The sequence below is a fragment of the Lontra canadensis genome, unplaced genomic scaffold (assembly GCF_010015895.1).
Source record: "Lontra canadensis isolate GAN:19392208 unplaced genomic scaffold, GSC_riverotter_1.0 scaffold91, whole genome shotgun sequence".
In the NCBI taxonomy this organism is placed as follows: domain Eukaryota; kingdom Metazoa; phylum Chordata; class Mammalia; order Carnivora; family Mustelidae; genus Lontra; species Lontra canadensis.
In genome coordinates this window covers 6,844,390-6,871,799 of record NW_022631085.1, presented here as the reverse complement: position 1 = coordinate 6,871,799, position 27,410 = coordinate 6,844,390, and the positions used below count along the sequence as shown (strand labels likewise).

The window sequence follows — 27,410 nt, the reverse complement described above, 5'->3', positions numbered from 1 at the left end:
GAAATTTTTTTTTTTTAAAGATTTTATTTATTTATTTGACAGAGATCACAAGTAGGAAGAGAGAGAGAGAGGGAAGCAGGCTCCCTGCTAAGCAGAGAGCCTGATGCGGGACTTGATCCCAGGACCCTGAGATCATGACCTGAGCCGAAGGCAGTGGCTTAACCCACTGAGCCACCCAGGCGCCCTGAAATTGTTTCTTAACTTTCCGTGACTTTAACTGACATCTTCTACTGCATGGCTTATAAGGGAAGCCGATCCTTGTGCCTTGAGTTGGGCCCACACACAAGCTTATGGCCCCGGGACTCTTGAACCAGGCCTCCCCTCAGCTCTGAGAGCAAATGCCAGGGGGAGACCGGCCCAGGGCGAAAGCTGCCTTCTCCTCTGCGAAGGTGTTGAATTGTTGGTTGTCAGGAACAGGGCCACGGACTTCTCTCCTCCCAATTCCAGGCCCTGAGCGGGAAGGATGGCACTGTGGAGGAAGGAGAGGGCAGTGTGTTCTCCTTGACATGCAGTGGATCTTGACATTGGTCCGCTTGTCTGAAGAAATAGCATAGTACAAAGTGTTCTCGCACTCCTTGTGTATCGTGGGCTGTGTCTGCCTTCGGGGTTAAATATAGGCCTAAGAAACTGCAAAACGTCTAAAAGCATTCTCATCTTTAAAAAAGAATTACAAAAGCAACACACATGCAGAAAATATAAAAACATTTTGAAAAAAGCATGAAGAAGGGAAAAAGGTCTCCGTGCTGCCAGCGTTCAAAGCAGCTGTCCCTAACATTCCAGTTACTTCCTGCCGGTCATTTCTCAGTGGGAATGGTACCCTCCTTGCCCCCGATACTTACACCATACCATGCCTGTCATTCGTCCTTTTTTATTTTTCTGCCTCATACCCAACCCCAGGCATCTTTTTCACTTTCCTGTACACTCAGTAAACGAAATGCCAATGGTTTCACGCTACTTCGTCTCTTAGAAGATGTTGTGTCTGCTCAGCCCTCCGTCCGCTACGCGGCATTTGGTAATCTGCATTGCTCTCGAATGAAAACACAATCCACATTCCGGGTGGCTGGTTACAAGAAAACGTTTTCTACTTCATCCTGCTCTTGGGTTGGAAGTGGTATTGCCAGGCACTTAAAGAAACCCAGATCCCTACCTGGCAGAACTCTTCATGCATCCAAAAGGGGCCTGATCTGGGGCCCTGGAGGAAGAGCCCGGGGGTAAATGTCCCCTTTAAGGAAAGGCTCTTCCTTTAACTTCCCAGTGTCATGTGTTTATTTGCAACGTTATGACAAGAACGTTTGCACCACTTTCTCTTTTGCATCTTTCAGTTTAATATTCTGAATCAGTGGTACGTTCTTGGAATTCAGATTTTTTTTGAAGTGTAAAGGGCAATGCAGTGAGTAGTCTCCCCGTTTCTCGGCCACACCTCTTCACTCCCCCTCGACAGTGATGTTGACAGTGGCTCTGCGTCCTTCTGGGGGTTACGTGTGCCCTCGGTCACTCCTCGAGGTGCTCTGCTTTCTTGGCCTCAGCCTGGCCTCCAGAGAGGCAGCCGCAGGTGGTCACGGGCTCGGAGCCTCCTGCCGACGGGCCAGACCCGTGCATGTTCTATTATCCTGGTGATGAAGAGTCTTTTCCAGGCCAGGCCCTTCACCTGGAAAGGCAGCCTTTGGGGTGTGTGGTTTGTGATATCTGCAGCCGCTCTCCCGACCTCTCCCACAAAGCATCAGAGGTGAACCCTCACATTGATTCTTAGCCGTCAGGGAAAGTCCGTCCAAGAAATTGCTGAGCCGGGACCCGCCAAAGTGGGCTCCTGGAGAAGTACCCTCGGAACGCTCGAAATAGAAATCTGGTCACAGCTCCCACGTGTCCTTCGTGCTGTGCCCCTGGCCCTGTGCCAGACGCCTTTCCTTCATCGTTTCGAGTTGAACCCCCACCCCTCCCCCGGAGTCCTTCCTGATGGGGAAATGGAGAGGTTTTAGGTAGCTAACCCAAGGGTTCGCAGCTCAGAAGAGGCAGAATCCAAATTGGAATCCAGGCCGCTTGGCTCCAGGGCCCCCGTTCTGAAATTGTTCGGGCTTTCGGTGCCTTGTCTGCTGTTAGCCTACTACGCTGCCTGGTTCTCTTCGTCCTCTTGTTTCTGTTCGAGGTGATGATGTGGTCTATCTGTTCTCTGGCATGGGAGTGCCCCAAGAGCAGGGACTTTGCATCATTTACCCTGCAGTGTCTGGAACAGCTGTGCCACGGTTGTTGAGTGATTAAGTTGGCCTGTTCCTCAGTTTCCCCTGGAGTTAGCTTCCCACGGGCAGAGCCTGTCCTCCACGCCCGGTGCTGGACAGAGCCCTCGATGGACTCACTGCAGGCTGGGGGCAGAGCTGTCAAAGGCAAAGGCGGCCAGCACTCCACGGGTAGGTGGGAGAGGAGAGCTGGTCGCCGTGCGTGCCAAGAGGCTCATGCACGCCCCACCTCTTTTTCAGACCCTTCCTAGATATGGTGTACCACGCCCTGGACAGCCCGGATGATGACTACCATGCCCTCTTTGTTCTCTGCCTCCTCTACGCCATGTCTCATAACAAAGGTAAGCCTCCTCGCCTTGCCTGCTTTCGTGACACCCCTCTCTGGCTCGTGGAACCAAAAGAGGAAGCCACTTTCCTTGAGGAATGTCCTTTCTGGTTTTGGCAAACTCCCACAAAACTTCTCTTTGGCCTTGTTAGAATTTCTCAGGTGGTTTAGTACAGACCAAAGCCATAGGAATTGGTTACTCAGGCAGCATGGGTGGGGTGGGGTGGGAGGGAAGGTCCAAGTGACTGTCTAACCCAGTATGACTACCACGCTGTGGTTTTCTTTTGACCCCTGGCTTTTACAGCTGACTTACCTCCGACCTCTGTTCCTAAGGTCACAACTGAAATCAGTCAAATTGTAATCTTGGTTTTGCTATTTATAATAGCTGATGTTCAAGTTCTGGGTGGAGGGCTAAAATAGACTCTGGGCAGATTGGGTGGAAGCGCAGGTTTCCTTTCTGGAGAAAGGTGTGGTTCTCTGGCTTCCCCCGTGGAGGCGGAGTGGTTAGGACCAGAGACCTGCGGGGCTGACAGACCTGGTGAAGATTCGTTCCCTCACTTCCTCACTGGGGACAGCCGCTGGTGTATGCCCCCACCTGGCTCGACACGGGCACGTTCTGAAACCCCCGCATCAGAAGCTCTTCAGAGAAGAAATCGAGAACATTCTTCCTGGCCACTGTCCAGAGCTGGACTTGGCATGGATGAGACCCTGCGATGTTTTAGTAGGTTTTTCATAAGCTAATTGGGAGGTAGGTGGAGGTGGGTTTTATTAGACAGCCTATGTCTAGAGAGACTTAAAAGGCACTCAGCATAATAAATAGTTGTTCTTAAATCACTAATCCTGATAAATAAGTGGGCCAGTGGCTAAAGAATATATGGGGAAAAAAGCCTCGCCTCCCATCCCTGCCCTCCACTCCACTCTCTTCTCTAAGGTGGTTTATCTTAGTATTCTCTTGTGTGTCTTTTTTAAAGATAATCCATGCAGGGGCTCCTAGGTGGCTCAGTCGGTTAAGTGTCCAACTCTTGGTTTTGGCTGAGGTCATGATCTCGGGGTCGTGAGATCGAGCCCCGAGTCAGGCTCCGTGCTCAGGTCTGCTTGGGATTCTCCCTCTCTCCCTCTCCCCCATCCCCCGCTCTGCTCTTGCCCCCCTCTCTCTAAAATAAATATATCAGTCTTTTTTTTTTTTAAAGATTTTATTTATTTATTTGACAGACAGAGATCACAAGTAGGCAGAGAGGCAGGCAGAGATGGTGGGGGGGGGGGAAGCAGGCTCCCTGCTGAGCAGAGAACCCGATGCGGGTCTCAATCCAAGGACCCTGGGATCATGACCTGAGCCGAAGGCAGAGGCTTTAACTCACTGAGCCACGCAGGCGCCCCAAATACATCAGTCTTAAAAACAAAGAAAGATATCCATGGAAACCCAAGTATGAGTATATATGATTTTATTTCTACAACTGTCCCTACTTAAACGTGAATAGTGGTATCCCTTATTGTCTGTTCCTATCCTGTTTTTCTCACATCATCATGTATCTGTACATCATTTCTCATCCCCAGAGAACTGCCTTGTTTTTTTTTTTTTTTTTAAGATTTTACTTGAGAGAGAGCGAACAAGCAGGGGAAAGGGCAGAAGGAGAGACAGAGAGGGAGTCTCAAGCAGATGCTGTGCTGAGCATGGAACCCAGTGCGGGGCTCGATCTCATGACCCTGAGATCATGACCTGAGCCAAAATCAAGAGTCAGATGCTCAGTGCTCAACTGACTGAGCCCCCCAGGAGTCCCTGCCTGGTTCTTTTTAATCCTTTGTCTATGCATCATTTATTCTGCCATCATCCCCTTATTGAATGGCCCTGAAACTCTTTCCAGGCTTTTCCCACTGTGGTTAGGATCCTCCATGATGGCTCTTCTCACGTTAAGTCATTGTGCTCACATGCAGCTCCGTAGTCCTGGCTTAAGACCTCTAAAAGGAGTCCAGTGGACTCTGAATCCTGCTGATGTTTTCCTCCAGTCTCCCCCCCACCCCCATGGCTTCTGTAATCCCCTCCAGCCCCTGGCCTGGTACATGTCACACAGGAGGCCTCAGTTTCTGGGTGGGAACAAAACTAGAGACTGACCTACGGCCAGCCAGGGACCGCCCACCACTCCCCTGGCCCCTGACTTCTGTCTCTCTGCTGGGTGCCTGCTGGAGACTCCTACCCAGGTGTCTCAATACCACCTCAAAACACTGTGCTCGTCCCTCTTCAGTATACCCCGACCGCATCACATTTCCTGCCATTTCTGCTTCAGTTGAAATTGCCAGCCAAGGTTGAAACCGCCACGACCTTTAGTTCCTTCCCTCCTTTGATCCCAGCATTGAGTCATCGGGTTTTGTCAGTTCTCCTCCTTCAGCTTGTCTGATCAGCAGAACTTAACTGAGTGCAGCTTGGTACCTGGTCCTAAGCTAGATGCTGGAGGTGAGAACCGGAGGCATGAGAGCAGGAGAGATCCGGGCAGAGCAGTCCAGTGGTCGTTATTCCAGCCTCTCAGGGGGTCAAATGTGTGGCCCTTTCATAATCTATCCTCCATAGCACTGCCTGATGATCCTCTGTAAGACTGTGTTGATCATGTGCCTCCTCTGTTCAGAAACCCTCCGTGCCTTCTTCTCTCCCTTAAGCCCCGCCCTCCTCTGCCTATCTTGAGTGTCCAGATGGCACCCACCATGCCAACTTGATCTGTTCGTCCGACTTCCCTTCATAGACCCTTGGCTCTGGGTTCACATTCTTATCTAGGGATAGAACTCTTTCACAGAGAGAAACTTGGGGATGCTGTCGTGGTACTCCCTGAACTCTTTAAAGTTCTTCCGGTTAGAAGCAACAGAAAGTACTTCTCCTTAACTCAAATAAAAGGGAAAGTTTACAGGAAGGCCCCTGGGGCAGCTCCCAGGATCTGAGAAGTTGCTGAAAAGCGGAGGGAAGGGCAGGAACCAACCAGTTCCGGGGACTTCCCTCAAGGTAGATCACGATTTGGCCCCAGCAGACACCGGCCTAGGAGTCTGCCTCTGTTCAGGCTTGAAATTCTGGCTGTTCCAGCTCTGTGGTGTGTCGGACTCTGGAACATGCATTTATGGCTGGGGGTCAGGGTCACATAGCGCAGACTTGGCCTAAGGGGCCTCAGCCCTGTGTCCGAGACTATTCCCAAAGAGAGGAGCTTCCTTGGAAGCCTGGCAGCCACCACAGTCAATGCCAACATGCCTACTTGGTCCAGGCTAGTCTTCTACCTTCTTGTATTCACTTGTGTTTCCTTCTGCCGTTTTCCTTTCCCCAAGGTCACCACCTCTTGATATCTTGCTTGCCTGTCAAGGGTCTGCTCAGAAGTCACCTTCTCCAGGAAGTGTTTTCTGATCCCTTCAGGTGATACTCACTTTGGGTTGGTACCATCTAACGTGGCGGGCACGTTTCATACCTTGCCAAATTTGATTTGCTTAGAATTTTGTTAAGAATGTTTGCATTATGTTCGAGAGTGGTAGCGGTTTATGGACTTGTAATTCTCTAGTTCTATTTGTTTTCAGAGTTATGCTTGCCTTGTGGAATAAATTGTAAAGTATTTCCTACTCTTGGATGATATGGAGTTTTTATACAGTCGGTATGATTTCTTACTTAAATATTTGGTAGAATTCACCAGTGAATCCATCTGGGCCTAGAGTTTTCTCTGAGGGAAGGTTTTTAACTACTCAGATCCTTTTTTTTTTTTTTTTTAAGATTTTATTTATTTGACAGACAGAGATCACAAGTAGGCAGAGAGGCAGGCAGAGAGAGAGAGAGGGAGAGAAGTAGGCTCCCTGCTGAGCAGAGAGCCCGATGTGGGGCTCTATCTCAGGACCCTGGAATCATGACCTGGGCCGAAAGCAGATGCTCTAACCCACTGAGCCACCCAGGCGCCCCTAAGCTTTATCTATTTTTGTGTGCGGTTCGATAGCTTATGTCTTTCAAGGAATTTGTCATCGCATCTAAATTATCAAATGTATTGGCATAAATTTGTTCATTATATTCCTTTATTATCATTTTAATGTGTGTAGGGTCTGTAGGGATGTCCCCATTCTATCTCATGGTATCGACTGTTGAGGTATTCGTTTGCTTTTTCAGTTTGGCTGGAGATTTAACGATTTCTTATTTTGCTCATACTCAAAGAACTGTCTTTTGGTTTCATTGATTTTTGGCTATTTTTTTAGTTTTATATTTTATTTCTGTCCTTTATTGCTTACCTTCATCTGCTTATTTCAGATTTAATCCACTCTTCTTTTTGTAGTTTTTAAAATGGAAGCTGAGATCATTGATTTTTTTTAAGTAATCAGTTTATTTTTTTTTAATTAATGTGTAGTGACATTAACCTTTTTGTGTGTGTGCAGTTGTATGAATTTTAGCCCAGGTGTGGGTTTGGTCAGCACCAGAATAATCAGGAGAAATTATAGTAGTTCCATCAACCAAAAATTCCCTAGTGCTGGGGGTGCCTGGGTGGCTCAGGTGGTTAAGCATGCAGCTCTTGGTTGCAGCCCAGGGCCATGAGATGGAGCCCTGAGTTGGGCTCTGTGCTCCCAGTGGAGTCTGCTTGGGTTTCTCCCTCTCCCTCTGCCGCCACCGCCGTCACTCGCTTGCTTTATCTCTCTCAAATAAGTAAAGAAAATCTTTTTTTTTTTTTAAAGAATTTATTTATTTGACAGGGAGTGAGAGAAGGAGAGAGAGCACAAGCAGGGGGAGCAGCAGAGGAAGACGGGGAAGCAGGCTCCCTGCTCAGCAGAGAGCCCAATGCGGGACTCGATCCCAGGACCCTGAGATCATGACCTGAGCCGAAGGCAGAGGCTTAACCCACTGAGCTACCCAGTCGCCCCAGTAAAGAAAATCTTAAAAAACAATTCCCTTGTGCTATCATTCCTTTTCAGTCTATCATACCGTCCTTCCCGTACCACTCACTGATTTTTAAACTTTTCTTCTTTTGTGATAAGAGTTTGACACTATAAATCTAAGCATTGCTTTTAGGTGCATGCAATACATTTTGATACATGTGGTTTTATTTTTATTCAGTTTAAAATATTTTATCATCTCCCTTTGATTTATTCTTGTCTGTTGTATCGTCTGTGTAATTTCTAGTTATGTTTCTCTTAATTGATTTTTCTCCTGTTTGGCTTTTGGACTCTGTCCTGGGTCACGGTTAAGTTACTTGGAATCAGTTTGATCCTTTCGAGGCTTATAAGCTTTGCTGGTGCTGGTCCAGAGCAGCCTTTGGTCTCAGGCTCACTTGGCCCCACTACTGAGGCAGTCCCTTTCTGAGGATTATACTTGATGGGCCATGGGTGGGTGGTCTTTCCATGCTGGCTGCTGGGAACGGGAAACCTTCTCAGCCTGTGTGAGCCTGGGATTGTTCCTGAAGGTCATTGCCTTCCCTCTCATGCATACACAGAGCAGGACTTAGCTAACGCCTCAAAGGACCCCTCTGTAGCTCTCTCTACAGCCCCCTCCTTTCCGGTCCTCCCCCTCTCCGGTCTTCCCTCCTCTCAGTTCTAGTCGCTGAGCCCATCTGAGCTCCAGACTCTGCCTTCTCATCTCAGACAGTGGCCTTTGTTGGTGGTTTCTCTCTCTCTGCCGAGACCTGGATGCTCTTCCTGGCCTGTGAACTAAAGCGGTCCCTGCTCCCACTGCCTTCCGTTTCTTCTCTCATGCAGCACCCCGCTGTGCTGCTTGCTGCCCTGCCCAGTGTTTCATGATCGTTGTTTGATGTATTTTGCCTAGTTTTCTAGTTGCTTGACTCAGGAGGGTACATCCAATCCGTCTTGGCTGAGGCCCATGCTAACTGAAAAAGTTTTATTGTGACTAATCGATATGCAATAAACTGTACACGTTGAAAAGTGTACACGTTGATCAGTTTTGGCATTTGTATACACCCCTAAAACCACCACTACAATCAGGACAGAGTACATATCTGTCACCCCAAACACTTCCTCCTGCCCCTTTGTCACCCCTCCTCCCTGTCTGCTCTCAGCCCTCTCCCCAAACAACACTGGGCTGCTCCCTGTCACTGTAGACTCATTTACCCTTTCTAGAATTTTATGTAAATAAAATTAGGTAATATGTACTCTTTTTTTCTTCTTGTATGGCTTTTTTCAATGTTTGTAATTATCTTGAGATTCATGATGTCCTGTCTATCAGTGGTTCATTTCTTCTTACTGTTGAAAGCAGTCCACCATGTGAATGCACAAAAACAATTTTGTTTATCCATTCATCTGTTAATGGGCATTTGGCTTATTTCCAGTTCTTAAGCATAGACTACTTGGAACACTTATGTACAAGTCTTTTATGGACATATATTTCCTTTTTTCTTGGGTAAATACCAAGGAATAGGATGGCTGAATCATCTGATGACTGTTAATTTGTTTGTTTTTAAGAAAAACTCCAAGGGATTCGTGGGTGGTTTGGTCACTAGAGCATCTGACTCTTGATCTCCCTGTTGGGAGTTCAAGTTCTGCATTGGGTGTGGAGCCTACTTTATTTAAAAAAAAAAAAAGAAGAAGAAAGGGAGGGAAGAAGGAAGGGAGGGGAACTGCCAAATTTTTTTCTGAGGTAGCTGTATAATTTATATCTATGAATGTTCTGGTGTCTTCACGTCCCTGCCAGTACTTGTCTGGCCATCTTTTCAATGTTAGCCATTCTAACAGACATGTAGTAGTGTCCTACTGTGATTTTAATTTGCATTTTTCCTAATGACTAATGATACTGACTTTCTTTCTGTATGCCTCATTGGCCATTCTGCATGTTTTCTTTGAGGGGGTAGTATTACTGCAAATCCTTTGCCCATTTTTCATGGATGGTTCATTTTCTTATTGTTGAGTTTTGCAAGGTGTTTTTTTTTTTTTTTATATGTTCTGGATACAAATCCTTTATCATTTGAGTATTGCAAAGATTTCCTCCCAGTCTGTGGTTTGTCTTTTCATTTGCTGAGAATGTCCTTTGAAAAGCAGACATTTGGGGGCACCTGGGTGGCTCAGTGGGTTAAAGCCCCTGCCTTTGGCTCAGGTCATGATCCCAGGGTCCTGGGATCGAGCCCCGAAAGCAGGCTGTCTGCTCAGCAGGGAGCCTGCTTCCCTCTCTCTCTGCCTGCCTCTCTGCCCACTTGGGATCTCTCTCTCTGTGTTGAGCAAATAAATAAAATCTTTAACAAAAAAAAAAAAAAGAAGAAGAAGAAGAAAAGCAAACATTTTTAATTTCCATGGAGTTCCTGGGGCACTTTTTATAGCTCTTTTTCTCTCCATTTTTTCTCTCCCGTCCTGGATTGCCCAGTCTCTAGAGGCAGAGACCACGTGTCTCCCGAAGGGCCCCGCAGTACCCAGCTCAGCACCTGGCCCCCGGCCAGCGCTCAGCCAGTGTGTGGACTGGTCACCTCTCAGGCGCGTGGCAGCTCCTCTGGGCCGCCCTTTATGGTGGCCTGTGCTTGGTGCCTCAGCCGGGAGGGTCCTGCTTTGCAGGAGACAATGCCAGGCTCCAGAGGGCCAAGGGGCACGTGGGTGAATTCTTTGTCGTTCTGCTGGCTGGCTTTCCTGGGTACCCAGGAGGGAAGTCCTTGCATACCGCAGCTCCTTCTTCCAGGGCTGTGTCCCAGAGGTACCAGCCTCCTGAGGTCCTGCGGGGCGAACCTCCCTTTCTTTCCTGAGGTATGGCCCCCTCCCCATCCTCTTCCTTCTCTTCCTCCTCGACATCTAAGGGGGTTTCTTCTTGAAAGAGTGGAAGTGTCTAATTGAGGGAATTTAATTCCTTCTTCCATTTTGCACTAGTGCTGCTCATTTATTTACTCACTCAGCCTTCTAACAGAGATTTCTAGAAGCTTCACTTATTCGATGCCAGGCACTGTGCTTAATGTTGAGAACCCAGTGGTGAACCAAACTCATATTTTCAGGGAGGTGAGCGTGGCTGCTGTGGAGGGAGCAAGGCCAGAGGGGCGGGAGGTGAAGGCAGCATGACAGGCGAGCGGGGACACATGGCGGGGATGCATGGCGGTCAGGAGCTTTGATGGTATTCTGACACAGCGGGAGCTCTGAAGGTTGTTCAGGCAGGAAAGCATTGTGCAATCTGCGTGGCTTCCGTGTTTACCTTCTTTTGAAAGTGACTGCTTTGTCTGAAATCGCCTTTGGTTCCAAAAGACTGCGTCAATCATGAAGAATTTGCGCTTGAAGTTACTCAGTTATTCATGTGGGTCCCGCTGCGTGCCAGGCAGCGCGCTCAGCCCGGGGGCCATGAACTCCAGCCCACTGAGGCTGGGATCGCGGTCCGCTCGTTGGGCGGGTGGGCAGTGTGCGATGGTGGGCAGGCTGTGCTCTGAGAGATGGGCAGGCTGGCGCCCGTGGGCAGAGAACGGGTGGGCGGTGACAGTGAACTGCATCCCATGGGCCGCGTCAGGGATGCTGAAGGTCGGTGCAGCTGGGAGCCCACCGGACCTCTCTGTGTCCCTTGGACAGGGTGCATGACGGTTCTGCCAGAAGATGGGCAAGATGGAAAGATAGGGGCGGGTATGGGCAGTGTTGAGGTGGCGAAACCGAAGGGCTTTCTTGTCATCCGAGAGGTATGTGCTATACACTTACTGCACGCGAGGGCATTGCCGTGGCTGCTGGAACAAGCCTCCATCAAGTGTACAAGCAAACGAGACGAAACCGGGTCATGTGCTGGTGGGGTGTGGGGGTGACTAGCTGGCGGCTGGGGATGCTTCCTCGAGGAATGCCATCAGAGCAGAGGTCTCAAGGGTGAGAAGAAGTCCCCTTTGCCAAGATCTGGGGCATGAGTGCTCTAGGCGAAGGGAACAGCATGTGTGAAAGCCATGAGGTGGGAGGGAGCTCACTGGTTTGAGGAGCAGACAGCAGGCCAAGCAAAGTGAGGCACTGACCAGGTGATCTGCCCAGATCTCGGGGGGCCTTGAAAGCCATGAAAAGGAATTTAGATTTTATTCCAAGTGCAGTGGGAAACCCTAAAGGGCTTGTTTGTTTGTTTTAAGATTTATTTATTTGTTTGAGAGAGAGCAGTGGGAAAGGGCAGAGGGAAAGAGAAAATCTCAAGCAGACTTCCTGCTCAGCATGGAGCCAGACATGGAGCTTGATCCTAGGACCCTGAGATCATGACCTGAGCTGAAATCAAAAGCTGGGTGCTTAACCGGTTGAGCCATCCTGGCACCCCGGAAACCTGGTGCCGCAAAACCCAGAGACTGAAGTATTTTAAGTAGAAGAGTGATGTGGTCACAGGGATATTTTTGAAGAAGCAGTCAGGCTGCTGGATGGAGGTTGATGAAGGGGGTGAGGGAGAGAGTTGCAAATGGGAAAGTGGGAGGCCCAGGAGGAAGCCGTTGCAGTAGTCCAGGCAAGGGATAATGTGGGTTGAATCAGTATGTTGGCCATAGAGCCGGTGGAAACTGGAAGCATTTATGATTTGTTTTGGCCCTGGAGTCAAGATAAGCTGATGGATTGGATGTGGCAATAGAGTGAAGGGGACCCCTGGGCAGCTGTGGGGGGGCCATTTTCGAAGATGGGGAGACAAGGAGAGGAATAGGCTGGGGGAGGGGAGCCCTGCTTGGTTCGGATGGGAAAGGGCACCCAGGGAGGTGTCGGGGTGATGCCCACGTCCCTGACCCAGCCACTGTGTGGCTGGCGGTGCCATTTCCAGAACCAGCGAGCATGGGCCATGGAGCAGGTTTAGAGAGGAAGCTGGAGACTTCAGGTTTGCCGTCTGGAACCCTGGTGCCCGGGGGGCCCCCAAAGGACACTGCCTGGCACGGAGCCACTGTCTGGTTTGTGCTCCAGTCGTCGCCTGTGGGCACACGTCTGTATATGGTGGGGGTCTTTTCTTGTTCATGGTGGTTGGTCGGTTGGTGTTTTGGTCAGGCAGCAGGCAGTTAGCTGCCCTTAACCTTCAGCCTCTCTTCCCCAGATCTGTACCCTGCAAGCAGGGCCCCTAATGAAATGGTCTCTTTCCGATAGATTTTTCATCATAAGACAATTTTAACATAAAAGCCATGTTAATAAAAACCAAATGTTAACTCGGGCCTTCCAGTAAATCATAATAGATGAGATGCTGCACCGAAATGAATATCCCACTGTGGAAAGGGTTGACCAGTTGGAGGAAGGCACTCGTTGTGATTCAATTGGGCCACATAATGCATTCTGGTTCATATCTGTAATAGCAAATGCAGCCTTCTCTCCTTTGTCAAGTCTGCAGAGGCCTGGCTCAAGGGAGGGGGGTGAGTTCCACAGCTTTCGTGTTCTTAAAAGTTCCCCCACTCCACCCATCACCCTCTTGCCCCATCCATTTATCATTGTTTACCCAAGAGGAATCTCGGGCCTTTTGGGTTTTGTTTTGTTTTGCTGAGAAGTAACTGGAAGTTACAGATGAGAGGTATGGGAAGGGTTGGAAGGTAATAGGATAAAAGGAGGCTTTCGCCATGCAGAGAGCTGGCAAACCACCATTTTGGATCTCGACTGACACGTAATCAGAACTAGAAGTACATTGGAAATCGGCCCAACATCTGGTTAGCTTTCGAAATAGTTGGTCTATAGTTTTCCAGAGTTGGCCATGCTTGTGTGACTACAGCCAAGGAGACCTCGCAAGGTCAGAACAAAATACATTTTTTTTTGCCCATCATTCACCTGGTGACGTTGTGGCCTCTTTAGCCAGTGTGGCTGTCTACGTCTTTTTATGTAGCTTTGGTCTGGGTCTTTTCTACTACTCTTGGGTGGGGGCTCCTGCTAAGGAGGCCAAATCCAGAAGTCAAAACTTAGAAGGGAAACTTAGGAACTGGTTCCTGACATCAGGGAGCCGCACCCTTCCCTTCTATTTTGGATTTTTTTAATTCATTGGGAGTTCCACCCCCGCCTCCCCCCCACCCCCCGAACCCTGTGATTGCTGGGTGGAAGCAATGCAGAGGGAGACCCTTTCTGAGTCACTTGGACAGAGCAGGCTCTGACCCCAGCGGGAAGGCAGTGAGGAAGCATGTGGTCTGCTGGAAGTCGGAGCGTCCTAGTGCATCGTCCCAGGCCATGTGAAGTACATCTGGGTTTCTTTGGAATTTGTCTGTTGCTCAGCACTTAAGGGTTGAAGCAAATAAGACAATATGTTATCCACAGTGTTTATTTCAGTCAGAGGGAAATGGCTAGCAAAGAAACTCAATCAGGCTTGCAACAAAATCCTGCCTTTTGGTGCCTAAAAACCTGTGTGTGTGCGTGCACACGTGGGCCGTTTCCCTGGTCACATGCATATTCTTGTCATATCGTGACATCGACCTTGTTCATTAACAAGGCCACTAACTTGTTTGGACCCAGAAGAATGCCTCGAGCTTTTGAATGGCTGCACAGGCCTTGAAAGCCAAGGGCCGGAATGGGATCATTCAGAGTAACAGAGGGGGTTTTCGAGGCTGCAGTGGGAGAAAGAGAGTTGGGGGGGGCACTGAGGCATCTGGCCCAGGAGGAACTTTGGGGAAAGAACAGAGATGCTCAAAGCGTTTTTGTTTTTGTTTGTTTGTTTGTTTGTTTGTTTTAAAGATTTTATTTATTTATTTGAGAGCAAGACAGTGAGAGAGAGCATGAGCGAGGAGAAGGTCAGAGGGAGAAGCAGACTCCCCATGGAGCTGGGAGCCCGATGTGGGACTCGATCCCGGCACCCCGGGATCATGACCTGAGCTGAAGGCAGTCGTCCAACCAACTGAGCCACCCAGGCGTCCCTTGTTTTTGTTTTTTAAACAAAGTTTTTCCATGTGTTGTATGGAGTCTACCCTGTTCTCTGTCTCCCTAGTGGCCGGTGGTCAAATCCACTTCACGTAGAATGCGTTGCAATACCAAGTTGGTTTTGGGGAGAGAGATCACCTTGAGTGGTTGGGGGGCAATGGAGACCATTCCAGAGTAGGCATGAGCACAACCAGATCATGTCATCTCCTGCTGACTGCCCTCTGGGGATCTTGGCAGGTAAGCCTTGCCCGTCCCTTTCCCCCAACGTCTGCCTCATGGCTTCCTTCCAGAGCGCCCCATCCCCCACACTCCCTAAACTCTACCACACTCCTTGCAGGAGCGGCTTGGGCAGCTCGAGGCAAATTCTCACCCATCCTTAGACTCCTACCCGAGCAGCTCATCCCTGAGTCAGCCCCCAAACAGCAGAACACTTGGAAGTTAGCTGGGTCCTGTCCACCTTTGGAATCCTTCTAACTCTGCTGCCAACTTGCTCTGTGACCTTGCAGATGTGACTTAGCATCTCTGGGCCCTAATTTCTAACTAGAGGAGGAGGTTGCACTGGAATCCAGTTCTGTGAAGTTCTTCAAGGAAGTGTTTCTGTCCCTCGGGGTCCCCCTGTTCACAGAGAGTGGAGCCACTAGTCGAAGGTCAAGATAACCTTGGAGTGTTTTTCTTCCTGTTGAGAGATTTTGCCACAGATTTCCTCATTTTTGACAAAGTCTCTGGAAGCCAGGGCTGTCCTAGGAAAGGGACAAAATGTGGAAATTGAAGACGTGGTTCATGTCTCGGTGTGTCCCGGTCGTGCTGACCACCGCCGCATTCCTGAGGGAGCCAGCAGCTGGGCCCCTCCCACTGGCCTCATTGAGGGGGGATGAGAGATGGTCCTGCCGAGGAGCAGTCTTTCTACAGAACCTCCGACTCACAGCTCCCAAAGGGCCAGAAACGGGATGTGAGGCTGGTGTTGACATCTCTGGGAAAAGACACAGCCGCCAAAAAGATTCACTTGGGTGTTCTTCTTGCCATTTAATAAACCAGGATGCTTCAGAGCAGGACATGGAGCATCAAAATGGGATATAGAATCCACAAATTAAATTTTCGCTGCAATCAGATTTTTTGATGAAGCCACGCTGGAGAGGCACGTGCGAGAGCTCCCCAGCTTGAGCCCTCAGGCCGTCCCTCACCCGTGTCATCTCCTTGGCATGGCTCAGCCTTTGGTTCGGAGCTGGAAGGAATTCAATAAAGCAAGATATATTGTTATGGTTTATGACGTCAATGTGTGTGTGTGTAGGAGTCACTTAGGATCCAGACAGTAAGCCCTTCAATGCTCTCCTCCACTGTTTTGTCAAGGTTCTAAATGAATCGTCATCTAGTACTCAAGGGGCCGTATTTCAAGAGTTCCGAGAAGTGCCACCTTCCCCCCTTTGGTAGAATAACAGGAAAAGACGTGCTTTCAGCACAAACAATCCATTCAGCTCTCCAGCCTTGGATCAAGTGAAATGTTTGTTTCTGGGAGCGTATTTTTTCCAGAGCCACTTTAGAAGAGAGAGATAAGGGTTTGGGGGAACCCTCACCCCACACCCAGCCTGCCGAGGTAGCCTGCATAGGTCCTCCTGCTACCCCGGCCCCCAGGTTCCGCTTTAGGGGAGCCGACCCTGAGTTCCCAGTCACACGTGTGTGCGCTCCCGTTCTCTTCTGCCCGGCCGCCCCTCCCCCGTCTCGGCTTTTGTCTTCGAAAGGCCCTTCGCCTTTCCTGGCAGAAAAATGATTCCTTTGCTTCTTTAAGAGAGACCCGCACTATCGGCGTCTTTGTATTTGCTCCTTTCTGTTGCAGGATGTAGCCTGATGGCTTTTTGCCAGCGCTGCCCCTTCCCCAGTGTGGCACCTGCCCCTGCCCCTGTGTTCCTCGAGCGGCGGGCGCGGCTCCCCGAGTCGGCTGCCACGACCTTGAGGTGCAACTGTTGGGCATGACTGTAATTTCCTTCCCATCCGGTCTGTTCTTCTCAGTCTGCGCTCCCCCCACCGTGGAATGCGTCCAGTCCGGGGGGTGGGCCTCTGGTGGCATGCAGAGCTGGCCTGGGATAGCCGGGCAGCACACCGTGCCGAAGTTACTCCTTTGGCGTCCCTGTTCTGAGCCCCCCGATTGTGTCCAGGAACTTGTCACCATTTGGAGCTGGCACGTCTTCCCCACCTCTCAAGTACACACCAATCCTCCCATTGTCACAAAGATGGTCTCGGACCACGACGAGTAGTAGCCAGTGAGTCAAGTCTTTGGCTAAAACATCTTTTTCTTTAGTACAGTGTTGCAGCAGTGCTGAGTCCCCATTGACAAACAGTGACAGAAAATGCACGTTTCAGTATGTGGGTTTAAGTTCCGCTCGTGGGGAAGTCTGCCGTAAGCAGGGGTTCGGGCCGCGCCGGTCATGGAGGAGATGCCGGAGCCAGACCTCGGCTTTCGGGATGAGCAGCGTCCTTGATGAGGGGACTCCACTGACAGCCTGTCCCTTTCTGCATTCCAGGCATGGATCCTGAAAAACTCGAGCAAATCCAGCTCCCGGTGCCCGGTGCGGCAGAGAAGACCACCTACAACCATCTCCTGGCCGAGAGACTCATCAGGATCATGAACAACGCGGCCCAGCCAGGTGCCTGGGGCGTGGCTGCTCACGGGGCAGTGGAGGGAGAGGGACCAGGCCCCCGGACCATGCACCAGGAGTCCTAGCTTCTAGACCCAGCCTTTTGGGAATACAGGCTGGTCTCAGCCACTCCCTGGGCCGTGCCTACCCTGGGCCAACCCATACCGTCCTGTCCAGCCACGTCTTGACCTCAGGGTCTCCTCCTCTTTCCCTCGCCGTGGTGTATGTGCAGGACCCTGTCCTTCGTCTCCTTCCACACCTAGCCCTTCTTGGACCAGCGGCGCCAGTGCCCCCAGCCTTCCTCTCGTGGTGGCTGAGGCCACATCTGAGCATGAACTAGGCTGAGAGCGTGTGTGAGGGAAGGCTGGAAGGTTTGAATCAGGTGCTCTCGATAGTACAAGACATGCCCAGTGTCGAACACTTGTCAGCCCAGTTCTGAGGTTTGGGCAGAGGATCTACAGCCGGGACAAGGGCTAGAAACAGATGAAATGAGCCGGTACGGTGTTTCTTCATTGGGGACAACTTTGCCCCCCCGACCCTGGGGGGACAGTTGGCAACATCTGGAGACATTTTTGGTTGTCGCAGCTTGAGGAGGGGGTGCTCCTGGCATCTCGGGACCAGGGATGCCACTGAACATCCTTAGCGCACAGGACGGCCTCCGGTGACAGAGGATCACCTGACCCAAACGTCAGCTATGCTGAGCTTGAAAGACCCTGACGGCAAGGCCAGTTCTTTGTAGAGGCAGCAAGAGAGGCCATCATGGTGTGAGCGAGAGTATAGAAAGGGGCCGGATGGAGACGTGGCCTAGTTGAGAAAGAACCACTGAGTTGTACAGTAGGAACCGTGTGGGGTTGGGCTCAGGTCAGTCTCAGGAGAAGGGCAGGGGTGGCAGTTTTGGTTGCAGGCCACGATTTCAGAAGTCACAAGGAGTGGGCTTCGCCAGGCAGCCGGAAGCCCAGTGGGACTTTGGGGGGAGAGTACAGAGGCTTGGGGAACAGGCTCCATGGACAATGTTTATTGAGTGCCTCCTGCCTGCCAGCCACTGTGGGCAAATGACCAGGGTACGGGGAGGTGCAGGACAGTTGTGGCTCCTGCCTTCCAGGAGTTGCAGCTGGGGGTGTGTGAAGTCCCAGGGGTCTGGGACTCCATGTGGAGATAGACTCCAGAGCTCACGGGGGCCAGGGCCAGAGCTCACACGGGCCAGGGCCAGAGCTCACACTGTGGGACTCACAGACATATGGGTGGTTCTAGAAGCCACAGCAGAGAAGAGAGGACTTCTGGGACCAAACTCTGGGCCACTGCAAGTGTCTTCAGGTGGCATGGAAGGGGGAGCCAGCGCAGGAGACTGAGCCAGGTCCCACATGGAGGAAGAAAGGGCAGCAAGAGAGACAGGTGTGCTCAGAACCAAGGGCACCTGGTGGGGTCAGTTTTCTACTGAGAGGTCTAGCGCAGGGAGCAGAGCTTATCCCTGAGGATGGTGGCTGAGGGCTATTTGAGGACGTGTGGCCCAGTGGTGAGGAAAGGCACTGCGTGGCCTGAATGTTAGAGAGGAGCCTCCAGTGTGGGGAGGGACAGCCAGCCCCTTGAGGGGGCTAGTGGGAGATGTCAGCACCTGGCAGGAGCTTGCAAAGGAAGGAAGGTCTTGTTGGAAGATCACACTCCCCTTCCCTGGAGGCAGCAGCAGGGGGCTCATGGCTGGGCCAGTGGGGTTCTGCGGAGGGGCAAGCAGGAGTGAGATTGTGCCCCAGAGAGCTGCAGGTGGGAGGCGGGTAGGTGCAGCACAGAAGCATTGTTCATGCTGGGCGGAGGGGGCTTAGCTCCGTGGCTGAGACCAAGCAGCCTTTCCCTGCAAGTGATCCCCTTTCTCCTGCTCCCCACCTGACACACTAATAAGCAGGGAAGGGTGGGGAGGGAGGCGTGCGGTGGTACATCTGCCTTGAGTGTTTCCCTGTAGCCCATCCTGATCGCTGGGGTTTCCAGGACCTCAGGAGTGTGGCCTGGAGATGTCTTCCTCTTCCACATTGAGACATCTCCCCAGCGGTGCACTCGAAGACCCAGGGAGGAGTTTGCCTAAGAGCAGGTTGCCCACCTGTCAGGCAGCCCCAGATGCTTCTAGGAGCAATGCCTAATGTGGGTCTTGGCATTCAGAGCCCCTGAATGCCATTCACCACCCAGGGTGAGACTTTGGACACGTCACTTCCCCTGCCCGAACTTTAGCCTTTAGAGCACCCATTGTAGTGGGTTTTCTCGGAGACTCCTGGAGGGAGGGTCTTCGACGTGCCCAGCACCGTGCCCAGCTCACAGTAGCACGGCAGGTGGGTTAGTCAGAGCGTGGTTGCCGGCGACAGAAACCCGACGCAGACGGGCTGAAACAATGCAACCAAACTTCCGACTTGTGCAACTTGGGAGTCTGTTGGAGCCTGGCTTCAGGCACAGCTGGACTCAGAAGCTGGAACAATGCTTTTGGGACTATTTTTGGGCTGTCCCGCTTTGTGTGTCGGCAGGATGATGGCCAGCAGCAGCCCCAGCCATCCCTTTCCCTACTGGGGTGCGGGCCTCACCGCAGGAGGCAGATTCTGGGTGGTCCGGTGGGAAGGGTGGGCTTGGATGAAAGGTGGGAAACGCAGGCAAGGGTGCAGAGGTGGCTTATGCGGGTTAACGGGCTGGTGGCCCTGAGGCCCGCTCACGGCCCCGGCACTATTCTTGTCCTGCCCTCAGCCCAGCAGAAGGAGAGTTGCTTTTGCTCAGGGGTCCTGGAGCCTTGTGGAATTGAGCCTTCTTGGTTCTGACTGGCCCCTTTGTCTGTCTCCTCCCCAGTCACTGTGACCGGAGGAATAGAGCACGCTGACCAGCCTGGGTGATGGGCCCCTCCTTGGGGCAGAGCAAAGGGACCGGCTCCACCCAAAGTGGGGTCGGTGAGTCTCCAAAGGAAAGAGGGATGCTTGTTCCTGAAAAGGGGGGGAACCCGGCCAAGGAACGCCACCGCAGATGGCCACTTTCCCAGCCTTCAGGAATAATTAGTAATCCTCCTCTTCCTGCCTCCCCTCCCCTGATAAAGGGAGTGCAGGGAAATATTCGGGGTGGGCGGTATGGATGGAAGATTCTATTGTAATTGGGAAGGGGTTGGCGTGTGAGTTCCCTCTGTGTCCCCGCTGGATGTCGAGGGGCCATCAGCTGACCTCTTAAGCTCAAAGTGGGCAAAGCAAGACACTGTTTCACGGCTTCCCATCAGGCTGTGCGAGGCTGACCCTGCCTTCCCCCTGTAGATGGGAAGATCCGATTGGCGACTCTGGAGCTGAGCTGCCTGCTCTTAAAGCAGCAAGTGGTGACCAGCACGGGCTGCATCATAAAGGACGTGCACCTGGCCTGCCTAGAGGTGAGGGCCCCGTCCTTTTGCCCAGGTTCCGCGTGCGGCCGTGGGAAGGAACATGCTAGATCTAGATGGGAGCCTCGGTCCTGGGGTCTGCAGCAACCCAGTCATTCCAGTGGAGCAACCCTTCCTCGGAGACTGGCTTAAGGAGCCCTCTTCACTATGGAATTTCTGTAATTTCTGTGACAATTAGTGGCCCTGTATTTGTTAAGCAGAATTTTATTATTTTTCTTTGTGCATTAGAAAAATCTTATACATATCCGAACACGTGCATGCTTTTTACGTATTAATGGTTTACTGTGCAAATATCTACACTCATTTTTAGTTTTTATTGTCTTCCCTCTTATTTTTCAGGTTTATTTGAGAGGGATTTATATATTATATTTATATATTTATATCTCGTGTTTATTTAGCGAGTACAAAGGTAGAAAGGAACAGCTATCGTGGACACTTTGGTGTGTCTTTCCAGATACGCACGCACTGACGCATTGTAAGAGTCACCATGGCCCCTAGTTTACAACCCACTTCCCCCACCTAACTGGATCTTAATAACTTTTCATGTCACCCCCCAGGGTCTCCTCTCCTTTGCCCATTTTTATTTTGAGCCCCTCCTCCTTCCCTCCCTCCCTCCCTCTGTGTTACAAACCACTTTATAGATTGAAGGATATGAGCCCCACCCCCCCATCTGCTTGACATGCACTCAGATTCTGGAATTGGTGACTTACCCAACTCAGTGGCCTCCCTCATGCCTTCCCTCTCTCAACAGGGTGCCCGAGAAGAAAGCGTTCACCTAGTTCGGCATTTTTATAAGGTAAGTGGCCAAGGTGCAGGGGAGGGCAGCTTGGTGTGTGTCCCAGACACAGGATTGTCGTATCTAGGCGTGCGCACATACCGATCACAAGTTTGTGGTGCCTTCTTGTACCCATGCACACTGAGTGGGCACACGCCGGGTCCGACCCCCGAGCAGCAGGCCCTGCACTCTTCGGCCTGTGCTTGTCTTTGCAGAACCCGTTCTGAGCACTCACCCCTAGTCTGTGGTAGTTTGCTTACCCAATGATACGTGAAATCGGTTATTGATGAGTCTATACTTAAATTGCAAATTACATGCATGCACGGGGGTAAATTACTTATGTAAATCGATATGTTCTGAGGTATCCGTGTTTTTCATATAAAATAACTTTTGAGTTACTCACGCATCGTGAATTCTACGCGTGTGTGTCGCTTACAGACACTTATGCCAGGACGCCTCATACAGGCTTCTAAATCTTCATGACTCTGAGTCACCGAGGAATTTGCCGATGTCCTCTTCAGATTCCAGATGGTTAGTTTTGAAACCTCTGGCTGTGATGGTTTTGTTTTGCTCTATACCTGAAGCGTGATATACTCTTAGGGAAGCGCATCATCTGTCAGCAGGAGATGGGTTAATCCACATTCGCCTGGGCCCCGTGGCTCCCTGAGATTTTGACTCTGTGTCTGGTCTCTCCAGGTCCAGTTAGCCGGGGTTTCCCCTTGTCATTTTGCTGACGCCGAGAACCTCCCTGGAGGCGGACGGGCGTTGGCGCTGCCATCTTGTTATCATCCAGCCCCTTTCATTATCTCTACAAACTGCCATGAATCATAGGCACAGATGCACCAGACCCTTCTTTTTTGCAGGAAGCTTTTTAAGCTGCTATTATTGTCAGTGTTCGTGGGGAGAAAATGAGGTCTTATAACCTGGAAATCCACCTCGCCAGCCGCAGATGACCCCATGCACCTGCCATGTGGTGGCCACGCCCAGATGAGGGGGGACCACTGTGGGACCCCACACATGGGGGAAGAGATCCTTGGCTCCCGTTAGCATCCTGAGGGGCTTGGCCTCTGAGCGAGAATACAAGACCTCAGCAAAGCCCAGAAGACAGCGGGAGAGCCTCACGGCTGCATTAGTCATCCTTCAGTCTCTTTCCAGGATAACCGCTCTTAGTTTGTTCACTCTACCCCCAGAAAGACAGAGATACATAGGTAGGCATTTTCCCGGGGGATTTATCTTTAGCCTAAGGAGAGCTGTATTTGAATTGTAGCTCCCTTCCCCCTACCCAGGTTTTTCTTTTGTCCTATAAGGGTTATACCCGAAGTAGAATATCTCAGAAGCTTTTGCATCTTCTCAGCGCTGCAATCTCTGTGGTTCTTACATGGTTCTTATTGCCATGCAAGAATATTGAAGTTTATCTGTAGTTCTGACAATTGGAAAAAATATATAAAGGATTGCTCCTTTTCCCATCCTGACCGTGTGCATGTGTATGTGAGAGAGAGAGAGAGAGAGAGAATGAGATTCAGGACTCAGGAGAGAGGACAGTTTGAATAGCCATGGTGCCTTCAACTGCATCTCCACTCCCTCCCCTTCCTGGGCTGTGCTCCATCCAGGGGTGACCATAGTGACCACGAGTGCTAGCATTTACCAGCCGCGACCGAGTGGCAGGCTCTGTGGCCAGCACTTTACTCGGGCTAACCCTCACATCCTCGCAGTGACCCGCATAGATGTGGGCTGTCATTCCAGTCTTACAGCGAACCAGAGGGAGACTCTGAGAGGAAGAGCTGTGACTGGGCCCCTGGTTTGCAAGTCTCCGAGTCAGAGTCTTACCCTCTGCAGCCCTGCGGAGCCGTGGGGCCTCACGGGTGTGCCTCAGAAACGACCAGGATGAGCTGTGTACTTGTAGTGTTAAGTATGCTTCGTTACATGCTGCCTTTCTGAGATGGGAGCCCCACGGATCTAACGTGGCCCCTGAACCAGGCTTCTCATTTCTCCACCCGTTCTCAACACGCAGATGATGGAGAAACACTCGTAATTTCACCCACTTTTGTAGTTTCATTACGTATGGTGTTCTTTTTGTTGTTTTAATTCGCTGCCTTGACAGAAGGAATCTAACCCTACATGCTTGAAAAAGAAAAGAGAGAAATGTTGAGAGGTGCCATATGATATTTGGGCTTTCGTTTGAGCGTGTGTTCATGTTCGTGTGTGTGTCGTCCTTCTGGCGATTCACGAGAACTCACTAATGAGAAGCAGATGGTCCCAACAGCCATGAGCTAGAGTTTGTAATACTTTGGTGTTTATGGAAAGAAATATGCATCATCTCTCTCCCTTCCTCTCTTTTTAGGGAGAAGAAATTTTCTTGGACATGTTTGAAGATGAGTACAGGAGCATGACAGTAAGTGAGGGACTGGGACGCAGGTGGGGGCCCACGCGCTCGTCCTGTGGAACTGGGAGAACACTGTCTAACTGGGACCTTTCTGGCCGAGATTGGTGGGGAGGTGAATCAGAAGCGGTGCCTTTTGATCCCCACCACTGGTGAAATTTCACATGGTCCCCCACTCCCCCTCTGTGGGCTGTGCCAGAGATGGGTCGGGAAGATTCCCTTTGATACGAATCAGGAGTGTAGAGCACATTGGATGTGTTCATTCTTTTACTGCTCCTGTCGCCCCGATCAGGAGGCAAGAATCAGAGAGGTTGAGTGAGGCCCCACATCTGCCCAGCCAGTGAGGTGCAGAGTCAGGATTCCAAAGCCCAGCAGTTCGCCTCCAGTGCCCTTTGCTGTGCCTCCAGAATGTTCTAGCGTGTTGCTTGTCCTTGAGTCCACGGCACCAGCTCAGCGTCAGCCCTATCTCCTCCATCCATCAGGCACAGTCATGGGAAAGGATCAGTTCCGAAGGTGACAGCTTTCTCCGTTTTGTTCATTTCCGTGCATCTCTGTCATCTGACCCTTAGTTTGCACTCAGTAAATAGAGGATAAATGTCCTTCTCATGGACATTGCTCATCAAAGAGGGGAGTGATTCAAGAAGTTTGCAGTAAACCCAAGTGTCACGAAGACAAAAGCACTTGCTCTAAGTGGCTCCCGGCTCCCAAGCTCATCTCGCCGGGTGTGGACTGCTGGGCCCTTACCACGTCCTCGCCCTCGGCACTTCCGAGGCCTCTGCAGAGCCTGTTCCAGGGAAGACGTCAGTTGGCATAGGTCATCTCCAGAAATATCGCAGTAGTGCCGGAGGCCTGCTCTGGTGGTGTACGGGCCGCTCAGGCGTGCCTCCCACCTGGAGATGGCCACTGCTCCCCATTATTCCCCCAGCCCCTAGGAGAGTGTGTCCGTCTTCTACTCTTTGGACCGGTAGCTAGAGGGGAGTGGATTCGGGGATTAACTGCTGTGGTGCTTGTCCCTGGGGCGTCGTGTTCTGCAGCGCTGTTCTCCATAGTTCGGTTTCCTGTTGGAAACATAAGGCTCGTGTGTCACTTGACGGTGTGGAAAAGCTCAGGCTCCTAAACCCCTGCTCAGTTTCTGCCTTTTTTTCGAATGGATCTATTTGAGAGCGAGAGAGTGTACACTCGGTGTGCAAGCAGCGGGAGGGGCAAAGGGAGAGGGAGAGAGTCTCAAGCCGACTCTGACCCAGGGCTGGATCCCACAACCGTAAGATCACAATCTGAGCCCAAACCAAGAAAGAGTCTGACACTTAACTGACTGAGCCACCCAGGCGCCCCTCTGCTGTTGTTACTTACTAACTGCGTAACCTTCCGTGGGTTGCTTACGTTCTCGGCGTTCATTTTTCCGGGCTGTGAGATGGGTCCCGCACCACGCGCCTGGGCTCAAGTGCCTAGGAGATGCCCCCTGGAGAGAGTGCACACCACTCATATCGGCTTCCTCTCCCTCCCGCCATAGGCGGCTTCCAGGTTGTGGGGGGGCTGCTAGGGAGCGGCGGGCAGGCTGGAAGGCACTGCCGGAAGGTGATGCCAGGGGTGGCCCCCAAGGCAGCTCAGGGCTCCACCACCCAGACCTAAGATAAAGGGATTTGGGATAGGGGACCCGAGGCCTTGCCGGAGATCTGCTTACAGAGGCCAAAAGAAAAAGGCAGGCAGTGTGCACTAAGTGTCTCCTTGGCTCCCTAGCCCAGACGGCTGGGCCCTCATCACAGCTGTCCTGGGTAGTCAGTCAGCTGTATGTTCCAGAAGGGGCAGAGGGTGTGATAACAATTGAAGCCCACTTTCTGAAAAACAAAACAAAAAACAAAACTCAAAAAGACACACAAAAAAGCATGGAATGCTTAAAGGAGTAAAGTTCTATAGGAAATTTACCTTGGGAAATGTCATTCCTTTATGATGTCAGGGAAATGAGGTGTCCATGTCCCAAAACTCGTGGATATTCACTCTCTGTATTGAGGCAGCAGAGTTCCAGAAGGGGAGATGTTGCTACCAAATATCACAGTAATCAGAGAAGGCTTCCTGGAGGTGGTGTGGAAGCAGGCAGACAGTTCTGTTCCCATGTGGCCCAGAGGCTGTGGGCCCACACCCTTCCTCTGAGCTCACTGTCCCCCTCGGTAATAAGGAACAGCATCAGCAAGCAGCGCTGTCCAGTAGGAGGTGAGCCCTGCTGGCACCTGGCACTTAGTAGATGCTCAGTAAGTGGCTTCTTTGTGTGATCTCGGGTAAAGACGGCAAGGCAGGGAAGGGGGACGGTGGTCATGTGGCAGGAGTCGGGTATGGAGCAGGGCAGACCTGGGTCTGCGTCTTAGTTCTGCCGCCCACCAGCTGAGTCTGTGTTTTCCCATGAGCAGATAGGGAAACATCCCTTGTGGAGTCCTTGGGTGGATTAAGTACGATCATGCAGGCAAAGCCTGCAGTTCGCTGCCTGCCCGCAGTCCGTAGTCCACGATAACTGGGGGCTGCCATCACTACGTCTGCTTTCGTCATCCTTGACAGCACAAAGAGAGGGAGGCGGGTTGCGGTCAGGGCTCCGCTCCTGGCCGGGTGTGGGGGAATGAGCCGGTGGGAGACCACAGCTTTTCACAGCGCCAAGACAGCTTCTCAGGAATGTCTGAGCTGCCACTCAAGGGAAGGAAAAAATCCGTGTCTTGGGAAACAAAGGCTTATGTCTCACGCTCTGGGCTGCCTTGCGACCTCACGCCAGCCTTCTTGTGGGCTCACTTTACTCACTTGCCATGCGCGGGTGCAGGCGTGGGGCCTGGGTGACCTGCCCTGTCCTCTTCCTCCCTTTGGTGAAGTTTCCCTTGATGTCTCTCCTCTAGATGAAGCCCATGAACGTGGAGTATCTCATGATGGACGCCTCCATCCTCCTGCCCCCCACGGGCACGCCACTGACTGGCATCGACTTTGTGAAGCGGCTGCCGTGTGGCGACGTGGAGAAGACCCGGCGGGTGAGTAAGCGCAGGCGGGACCCACCTCTCCTGGGCTGCCATCTGACCAAGTCAAGAGCCTGTCTTTCAACCCACTTTGGGCCAGGGGCGGACAACACCACCCCGAACCGGCGTCCTGCCACTGGGAGGAACTTCCCAAGGCGAGCTGCCCTTGGCCGAAGCAGGATTGAGATTCCCCTGTGTGAGGGCCAGGCAGGCTGCCTTGGCTGGTGCAGAGCAGGGCCCCAGCCCCCAACTCTGGGGGCCCGCCTCTGAGCCTGGAACAGGCAAGGGCAGGGGAGGCCTTGGTGTGAAATTCCCTCCCAGAGGGGCTCGGGACCCACGGAGACAGCGCCACAGCACCATGGTAAGGTATCTGAGGGATCTGGAGGCGAGGCACAGGCCCATGAGACCGTGACTCTCGCCAGCCCGCTCCCGTGTGTGCAAAGCAGAGGAGTTCTCAGAACTCTGCGGGAGTGCACGTCCCTTATCAGCGCCATTTTTCTGAAGCTGGCCGTTCACGGTATTTTATCTCTGGCATAAGATCAGTTTCTTTCTTAGAAAGCACCATCACCTCTTCCTAGAAAATCATTCCCTGGAGACATGAATGGATGCATTAGATGAGTTCCTTGCCCTCTGCTGCTCAGCTAATCCCCATCTGACCAGAGCGGCCGAGGTGTTAATTTGGGGATGTTGAGAAGCAGGAGGGACCTGCTGGATTGGCCTCTAACAGGAGGATTCCGTGGTCTTCCTCCACCTGGGTGGTGATTTTGCCTCGGAGGCCTGGGCAGGAGGAGACTGCAGAGGAAAGCCGACCTGTGTGTTTTAGTCACTGAACATTCCCTGCTGTCTGACCAAAGCCACAGACCTCATGGCAGGACCCACCCCGTCTGAGTCAGTGGCACCCTCCTTCCTCAGGCTCCCAGGCAGCCCTGCAGGCCCCGTGGCCGAGCCCACGAGCGTGTTTGTGGGTAGCACTGTT

General features: G+C 51.7%; 1 protein-coding gene across 13 annotated transcripts in view; it reads left to right on the top strand.

The window, feature by feature from the left end:
- The window catches only part of CLEC16A (C-type lectin domain containing 16A), a 203,137-nt gene that overhangs the window by 71,852 nt on the left and 103,875 nt on the right, over positions 1 to 27,410 (top strand). For all 13 annotated transcript variants that reach the window (XR_004380158.1, XR_004380159.1, XM_032836306.1 and 10 more), the window contains 6 exons: positions 2,472 to 2,572; positions 16,794 to 16,916; positions 20,174 to 20,283; positions 21,044 to 21,088; positions 23,409 to 23,459; positions 26,321 to 26,449. Coding sequence is in view for 11 of the 13 variants with exons in the window: in XM_032836306.1 (XP_032692197.1) it covers positions 2,472 to 2,572; positions 16,794 to 16,916; positions 20,174 to 20,283; positions 21,044 to 21,088; positions 23,409 to 23,459; positions 26,321 to 26,449 (559 nt within the window). In the remaining 2 variants the exon portion in view is untranslated. The remainder of the gene's footprint in view (positions 1 to 2,471; positions 2,573 to 16,793; positions 16,917 to 20,173; positions 20,284 to 21,043; positions 21,089 to 23,408; positions 23,460 to 26,320; positions 26,450 to 27,410) is intronic.